This window comes from Bemisia tabaci, chromosome 4 (genome assembly GCF_918797505.1).
Source record: "Bemisia tabaci chromosome 4, PGI_BMITA_v3".
Lineage (NCBI taxonomy): Eukaryota > Metazoa > Arthropoda > Insecta > Hemiptera > Aleyrodidae > Bemisia > Bemisia tabaci.
Window position 1 is genome coordinate 22,268,954 of NC_092796.1, and position 9,451 is coordinate 22,278,404.

At 38.6% G+C, this 9,451-nt stretch overlaps 1 protein-coding gene across 1 annotated transcript; it reads right to left on the reverse strand.

The window, feature by feature from the left end:
• Positions 1-3,726: 3,726 nt before the first annotated feature.
• On the reverse strand, positions 3,727-8,764 carry LOC140224453 (maternal protein exuperantia-like). The gene is made up of 4 exons (XM_072299517.1): positions 8,605-8,764; positions 7,121-7,265; positions 5,198-5,675; positions 3,727-4,096 (listed from the first exon to the last, which is right to left on the reverse strand). Exons 2-4 carry the CDS (start codon positions 7,249-7,251, stop codon positions 3,965-3,967), a joined length of 741 nt encoding a protein of 246 aa, XP_072155618.1. The 5' UTR covers positions 7,252-7,265; positions 8,605-8,764; the 3' UTR covers positions 3,727-3,964.
• Between the last annotated feature and the right edge of the window lie 687 nt (positions 8,765-9,451).

The window sequence follows — 9,451 nt, forward strand, 5'->3', positions numbered from 1 at the left end:
ATAGGGAGTATGGAGCGATCCTAATGTTTGAAATGGGTGGTTCTTATAGCTAAGGGAGAAAATGATAGGCTAACTGTCGGGTCGCTCGTGGGTTGCCGTTAGTTAGTCTATTACCTACCTCCTTTGTCCATTGCAACCATCTGCTTCCACCAATAGGATCCCTCCATATCCTTTTTGTCTTCTTTGTCTATCGCTTTGTCTATCAATTTCAATAATCGACCCGCAGGACGGGTGATTTGGAATGGTGAAAGGCGACTGAGGATGCTAATAAATTACATGGTCAACGGCGGCCTCAAAATCTGGGCGAGATGCGGAGCTGAAGGGAGTTTCCTCGGCGGCGGCCTCATTCAAAATTCATGGCGAAGACGTCGAAAGTGTGTCGGAGCGGGGTGGGGGCGGAGGGATCGGGACGGTGGGATTATGACAAATGTGAATGAGGAAACGGGAGAAAGAGAGCTTGTATCGCAGAAAAATGGACAGAGGGTGACGCGGACCAGGGATAGGGTTGTTTATGAACTCGACGAAGGGTACGCACAGCGTTGTAACATTTTCACCCGCCACCGAGCAAGGAGGTCTTAAACGAAAGAAACTTTCGTGGAATGTTTCGTGAGGTTCACGAGACGTAAATTTCTTGAAAAATATAAGGCATTTACTTCATGGGTATGATATGCAACCCGCAGTGGAAAATTTTGAAAGACGCAAAAAAATTCGGGTTTCCCCTCCCCCTCTCTGGATTTTTAATCCTTCGTCTCATATATGACATATTTCTATCAAACGGAACTATGTGCATTGTGATGTGAGCCCTGTAATGCATACAATCTTATGGGTCTCGGGCTCATGTCTTTATGCACACAGTTCCGTTTAATAGAAATACGTCCATATGAAGCACGAGTGATGAGCACAAGTAAAATAATACCTCTAAGCAATATTGGCAGCGTTTCTAAAATTATTTGGGCTGATTATCAACAATTAGAAATATTTTTGCCATTTTATTATAACAATTTTGAAAAATTTCGGAAAAGTTCGTGATTCATGATTTTAAAATTCATTACATTTTTCCATTTTTACATGATTTTTTACATTTTTACATGAAAGGTTGGAGGGAAGGGATTGAAGCGGAAATGTTAAGGTGCTCAATCCCCCAAGCTTTGTGGTTTGAAAGAGAGCAGTGGAGGTTAGGAGTCGTAGAGCGCGAGGAAGTGCTATAAAGCGACCTTTTTATATATATATATTTTTCCACCCAGCTACGAAAAGAAATGAACAAAGATATGCAAAAGTAATATTTTTGCCTTTCTTACACCTTAATGTGTGCTATCCGCAATTTTCCAGCATCCATCATCCAGTTTTCCTTGTCTCTTTTGAAAACAACCGGTTGATATTGGATACCACTTTTCGCGCGCTTGGGATCTTGTGTTGCCTGTACCTTCAAATGAAGGCGGGTAGTTTAGATTCGTTCACTAAGCAATTTTGCGGCAGACGTTTAACTTTATCCATCTTTTGTAAAGTAAATCCATTTTAATCATTCAAAATGTAATCATTTATAGAAAAGAGGATAAAAGAATACCCTAGTTGTGTGTAAATGAATTTTTTTTTACTCTTTTAGATTCCACTGTTTTTAAGAAACAATTCAACACAAGGTTTCAACAAAAGCCCTATTTACTCAGCCCATAAAATTTCACAAAAATGTATGCCTATGTCTGCACGATCGCAGGTCACAAAACTGCAGGCGAACTTGTTTCAGAAACTGAGGAACTTGGCTATACCTACTTTCTTCCTCGAACCATCGGTTCGACCTGCGCTTGTGTGGACAAGGTCCAAAACACGAATTAATTTTCCGTCTTCCACGGATGAGGACCGCGACTTAATGCTTACATGGAATACTTTTCTCGGTTATGAATAGATTCAAGGCCTTTTTATTCGACGTAAATCATGAAATTTCTTTACTGAATTTTTATTTGTACAGCATCATCGTAAATGTGGACCATGTTTAGCCGTGGTTCTGCATATTCACCCAACTTTTATCGAGTGACATTTCTTTCTTCGTTTGGCAACAAAGGCAAAAAGGACTGTTATAAATGTTTGATGCGTCGGCAGAGTAAATCTCTTCTTATGTTTTGACAAAAGATCACTTGATATTTCCCAGTGGGTTCCTCCACCGTGCATACCACGTATGTTACAGACTGTATGAAATGACTGCGACGAAAACGCAGCATTTTTGCCTCTTTCTATAGCTTTTTCGTGCATGGAACCCTCTCTTTCCTGAAAAGTTGCCGATAAACTCTCGAGTTTCTAGCTTTAAGTACTCATTTTTCGTGATAAAAATCCTTCGGAACTTAGAGGGTTTTCACTTTCCGCTTCGAATAAATCGTTTATTCCTCAACATTTTTGTCTCTAATTCATGAGAAATGCGTCAAAGGCATTATTGGAGTAAGGTGGATTATAATTATTGTAGTCATCAGTGTAATGTTTTTTTGCCCATTGGTAGTGTATTTGAACTCAAAATGAATATATTTCTCGAATGAAAAGGCGATGAATCCAGAAATATACCTATTAATGAAAATTGCAGTAAAAATATTATACTCAGTTACAAGTGAGACTTATGTGTGATCGAATTTAAATTTAAAAGGGTTATGTCATTTTTACATAAAGAAACCAAATCGGTTGCTCTTCTATTTGTTAGACATCTGCGCATTACATCGTAATGTTTATGATGTATCCATTCTTTTTGGTTACTGTTACTTATACACTGTAAAAATATGCTAATTAGGGTAGGGTGCCGATCGCTGAATGTGATTTTCATCGTTATGATCAAAAATTGTTATAGATTTACTACTTGTACCAAACGAGGTTCAAACCTCTTGGCAACATTTTACTGGTGTCAGTCATGTATTTTTCAGGAAAAAAATGGAAAAAAAAATGAAGAAAAAGAAAAAAAAAGTTACGATGGAGACAGGTAAATCAGGGAAGCATTTCGGGAAACTTCTTCAAAACGCAAAGAATCAATGTGGCTTCCGGTTGGTATTTTTGCCACTTATTGCGGGAATGAGAGGTGGAAAAAAGGATAGGCAAAAAGCCAGGCACGTCGTAGAGGCGAAGCGTCCCGAGGGGCGGGGGCACAACGTAAGGGATGACGGCTAATCAGAAGGCAAATAATGTCACAGGGCCCTGGGGACTCGCGCCTCGCCGCGCCGCCGGGTCAACAAGTAGGACCCCAGCAACCCTACCGTTGACCCATTATCTCATCTAAAAGCCCTCGGAATAAGCGCCGCAAACAGGGAGTAGTCCAAGACTTTTTACCGGTGAATAATTGATTCCGTCTCTGGTTTGAGAAAGGGGAAGACGGAGACTTGCCTCCAGGCATTCGTTTCCTTCGAACATGGGTGTACTTACTGAGCCCGAAACAGAAAAGAAATATCTAGAGCGTGAATAAGAAAGTCTTCTTTGGGCTTCTGTAGAAAACGCAAAAAAGTTTTTATTTTCTATTTACTTCGACCAACTTTTTCCATGTCCGATTACCTATTTGAGCCTTATCTCAATATGTTCGAATAAAGTAAGATACTTGCTCGGATCGAAAATAATCTAACGTACCTAATCTTGTATCAAATAGTCAAAAATATGTGACGATTTGATAACGTATATAATAATAATGTAAACGTGTACATTACAGTAGTCCTAACTGTGTAAAAAAAAAAGGAGAGGATAAAAAACCGAAATTCGTTCCATGTAATTATGCGACAGAATTTTAAATGTAAAAAATTTTGCAACTTATTATTTATCCCAATTTCATTGAAACAGGGCAGAACCCCTTCCAACGGTAAGTACACCCAATTCACAACACTCTGATACAGTATCAATAATTTTAGCACATAATTTTACACAAAATTATCAATAATAATTTTACTCACTGACATAATTTTAATTTACTGCAACCTGTGCTCCTTGGGTTCTGTATCCAGGCATTCTTTCAGACTCTCGATGTTTCGCCCTGCTCCGTCTTTTTTTCGGCACAGAGCCTGTAATAAGCAGATTTAAACCTGGACGAGTCAGCACATAGGAGATCTTTCTTTGCAATTTTACGACGATCCTCTCTTTTTAGCTGCGTATCAGATTGAAAACGAAAACAAATGAATCAAGGTAACAGTAATAATTCAGTTTTATTATCATGTAAAGACAAATCGTTTCCTCTGAAGATTTTGGTAAGTGAGCACGGGAAAATCATTAAGTTGTACTGCACTTTTAATGCAGTTTGAACTTATTCTGGTGGGCGACTAAACCGGGTCCAAACTACAGGAAAGGGTCACATGTTTTCTCTTCAAAATCTTACTTAGAAACCTATAGACAAATCGGGAAGTTCGGAAATTAATTAACGAGATATTAACACGTATTTTTAACATAGATCAAACAGAAGTTAGATCATCCATATGACGTCGTTTGTATTTTGGCTGTTTCACTCATATTAATTATTAACATTATTTATGATATGAATCAATCATTCAGGTAACATGTATTATTTCTAGATTTCCCGTTGTCTGATTAGTTTTTGCGGTAAAACTTTGAAGAGGAATCAAGTTACGTAGTGCTTCAATTCATAACTTGTACAGAAGCTCATTGTGAGCCCAATCAAGCTACAGTATTATTACAGTAAAATTTGGACATTTATGAAGCATCCTCTGTGTTTAACGTGGAATTTCTATGAAAGAATAAACGTTGCGCTGCTCGATTTTGCTTGAAAACGCTGCTTGAAAGTCGGCAACACTGGTATTCCTCAATTTAAATGTATGAAAAACAATCGATTCTTGGTGAGCACCTCACTTAAATCTAAAACAAGTGGGGGAACAAAGTAAAACAAGGCTAAAAATACATTACTAAAAGCCCGAGACATTTCAACTTTACAATGGCTCAGTCTTGGGAAAAAACGTCTCGGGTTTTTAGTGCAGTATGTTTAGCCTTGTTTTCAGTATTTTCCCATAGTTTTTTTTTTTTTTTCATGTTACCATTGTCTCGGGCTGCTTCGTAAAATTGTGTAACTATCTAACTTAAATCGATTTTTTAAATTCATTTACATGCAAAAAACAGTGATGCCAACTTTTAAAATTGCCACTGCCATGTAGCTTTTTACAATTTTCGCAATTTGATCTTGCGAAAGAAACCAAAAATAAAGCGAATGAAGTGAAGTGAAAAATGATCTCATACGCACCACATCTTTAACAGAGCTGGAAAATTTGAAGATTTGAGAGCTTGTTACTTTGTATTTTCGAAAAATGTGGATGAGAGTGGTAGCATCAGTATGAGTCTCTTGAGTCTCCAAATTCGAGTTTTGACTCAGAATATCGACGGCGAGATGCTTTAGATTGAACGAGGGTCTACCGGGCAGATACTTTTTCAATAGCGGTACTGAGTCGGTGAAGCCCTGAACAATCCTAGTAAATTGACCCAAAAGTCTGTACTGTCTCAAGCTATTGAGAAGAAAACGGCAATCTAAATGGAGGCAGTTATGACCGATCATGATGACGGGTTTGTTGAATTGTCGCAGATACTTCAGAAAATCCTGGAGTGCCTCCTTCAGTGTTGTAGTTTCTTTGACCTCACCACGAAGGTGGAGCTTTCCGTCCACCTTCCTGAGTCCTGTCAATACTGAAGCTACCGCTGGGATGTCATTCTTGGGAAGTATGTATCTGCATTTGTAAAAAGAACTATGCATTAATGAATGGGAGTTTGCGTACAAGGGAATGGAATGGTGTGATTTGCGTATAGACGAATCTGCCATTTAAACATATGGAAAAGGATTGGGGAACACAGTTTTCGCAACGAAAACCTTCATAATCGATTCTTTACCATAGTTTTAAGTGGGGGAAATATCGATAGTCGATCATTCACGCCTCGCCACTGGTACAAAAACAACCATCTCGTGGATCATTATCTGCACTTGCATCTGTGAGGGTGCTTTATTGGAAGGCAGGGATTAGGTAACATAAATTAGTAAAATCAGTAAAAACATGATTTTACACAACGAAGTGACTCATGAAGCGTGCGAAGGATCTGTGCACCTTCGTTTCTATGAATACTTAACATGGATAGTCTGCAATATTACGAGTAGTTGCATCTAGAATTGAAAGCGTTAGATCGACGATTGAAAAACGATTCGGTGGTTTCCGCATATCCGCATGTCTCACAATCAGATTCATGATATTAGTGTTGAATCTAGTGAAATATCATGTTGCAAATAAAACGATCTGTTAAAACGTTCGGTTGTTGGTTCCTTTTTCAAAATGAAACTGATTGACGTTATACGAGTTCAACTTTGGTGTCATTTGTCAGCGATAAGAAAATTTGCATTAATTTTCTGCAAATGTCAGCGATAAAACCAGGGCATCAACGGAAATCACAATTTACATCATTTCGCTGGGTGACATCATTCACCGCTTTCTGAGAGTGGTACTTTCTGAATTAATGGACATTTAAAAATTGCCTTGAGGCACATAATAAACATTATTTTGTAATACTAAATACGATTCAGTAATCAAATTTGAATTCTGTGCTGAAGCAACTGACCCATTTAGGGCAATTCGATGCATTGCACTCTGTGCAAACGAGAAGAATTTTTTTTTACCCAAGCTAGGATTTACCCTGCCGCGCTTTTCAAGATAGCTGTGATTATACTGGATTTGCAAGAAGTTTATTCATGCAGTCCTGTAACCTGTCTTAATTTGCTTACAGTAAAAAGAAAATTTTCAGAGCAAGAGGGTGCATTCTTCCCGTCTGAATAGGTGTCTTGAAACAATGATATAACCATACACAAATGAATTTTGTAATGAAGAATCCCAATATTTTTAGCCTAAACTGTGGCATATATTTGGACAATATCCTCATAGAGGGGTATTCCAGTATTTTGCATTTGCTACCATGAGGTGGCATGAATTTTGAGTCGTCTCTAACGTCTCAAGTAAAAGTAAAAATGATCTGCTCTTATCAGTATCTGATCTCATCAGCAATGATAAAAATCTAACTGATTGTAGCAACTGTGCATCATCGATGGGATTTTGGTTTCTCATTACGCGAAAACAACTTTAAAATTGCAACTGGATTAAGCTTTCATGCTGAAGAAATTCTTCATTCATACCTGCAAAATATGTTGTCCTTATTGATAGCTCCAATCCGTATTATCTCATCCCCGGCGCGGTGACCCGTTCTTTCCAAGTCGAAAAATACGGGTGCAAAATCGCGACTCATTACCACGTTATCGCGATCCATTGTAATCTTTGTTCCTTCAAACAGGATAAAAACGTAAATAAGTAATGATTGTATGCTATAATTAATGCTTAAGGGACACTTTGGTTGGAAATATTATTTAATTTTTTTTTACTGCTGTTAATTTTTTTAAAACCGCACATTGTGGTGTTTTTCGTTTATTTTGGCACGGAAGAGAGACATGCAGAACAAACTAACCTGTCGCGTACATGCAGTATACGACAGGCATTAGCAGTGGCGTAGACAGGGGGGGGGGGGGGGTGTGTGTTACAGGGGGTCTGGACCCCCCCCTTCTTGGACATGTTTTAAGAGTGACTGTTTTTAAGAGTCCAGACTCTTAAAAACATCGACAAGAAAAAATACTCTTGATTCAATCAGCTTTAAGCTTAAATCAAGAACAAAGCCTCTTAATTTGAGCGGATTTCCTTTTGATTTAAGCTTAAATCTGATTGAATCAAGAGTCCATTTTCTTGTCACTGTTTTCAAGAGTCTGAACTCTAGATCCAATGTTTTTTACTCTCCAGTGAATCTTTGCATTTCCTCTTCATTCAGCGGGACAAAATGTAAATCCAGTACCTCGGGCATTTGCTTGTCCGAATGCGGCTTCATTTATCTCTTGCGCCTCCTGCATCTTTTCATGAAGGTAGCTAGCTTTCATCATGTTGAACCCATTATCTGTTATGCTCCACTTCGTACTCTACCCGATTTCGGCCACCGTAGTCGCATATAAGGCGAACGTCACGCACGATGTCGAGAATGCCATCATCTTCAATGAGCTTTTCATACGTGGTTAACTTTCAGAAATCACTTCAACGGTCCTTCGCTTCCCCACTTAGGTAATTTCTTAGTAAATTTTTCGCGCATTACGGACTCTCCGTCGTTGCTAGGAGCACTTACATCAACGCACGCTTCGTTGGACATGTTCACCGATACTGACCGGTATGATGAATCAACGAGCGAGGTGTCAATATTCGACAACAATCCTTGGTCACTGATTCCAAGAGGACCGACAGCCTGATAACTCTGATAAGATAAATCCTCCGCGGCGTTCGATCAAAACAAGTACACGCAGCGTTAAAAGATGGTGCGCATAATCGCAATAACATAAATTTTGTTTGTATAATAATATGTGCCCAAAACAATCTGGCCGAGTCGCGATGTGCCCGGGCACATTGGAAAAAATTGTGGTTGTTGCAAGGTTTGCCCACATGATTTGGTCATATCGCGATTTGCCCGGGCAAATCCTGGATTCTAAGTTCATTCCGGGATCGGCCCAAAATCTCGTGGGTGCATCGCAATCTTCAATAGGGTGACAATGCCTTTAGACGTACTAACAAAACTAAAGTTCGCACCTACCTGCTATTTTGAGGGTCTGGATGACAAATTTTTGCCGCAGTTTCACTTATGTATATTGCAAACACTGCTCATCGATGAATGAGAGAAACAACTTTGTAACCGACTTTCGGTCTCAAAACATCACTGTCTACTAAAAAAAATAATGCTCTCCTCCAAAATAAACTGAGTCTGACCTTTTCCGGAGAAATCGCAGTAGTAAATCTCTTATCAACGCGACATGTAGACAAAGAGTTTAAACTCATTTTCATAAACGTTATTGTATGCACTGAACTTCCGTACGCAATAATGTCCTTGATTTGGCGGGAACTCGAGAGGAATAATTTGATGATCGATTTTAATATGCGCAAAGTAAGTCATGTTTCGTGATGGGTCAAAAAGATGCGTATCATGAAATCGTGTTTTAGTCGTTTAATTTCATAATTCAGCCTTGTCTAAATTTAAATATCAGTCCGATCGTAAACACGCTTTATTTTGATAGGGAGATCGCACTTTTAGAAAATGCAGTGGATCGCGTTGTCCAATGCATTAGAGCATACCATGGTTTCTTCTACCTTGGTAACCTTAGTTAGAGATCGGAAAAAAGTGCAGGGGCTTCTTTTCATGCTTATTGATTCGATTATGATCGAAGAAACTGTACGGAGCAGAAGTACAATGGATGATATTAGCCATCATGTTGTTAATCTTGCGAGATTGGAAAAAAAATACCATGATGATGATATTTGAATATTTTTCATCAAAAATAATTTATTGGAAAATTTCTCCGACTTGCGCATTCGACTCATTTAATCTTCGAATAAAACTCCTTTTATAAGGGAGTGTAATTCAGTGTCGTCTATCGTGCAGAATT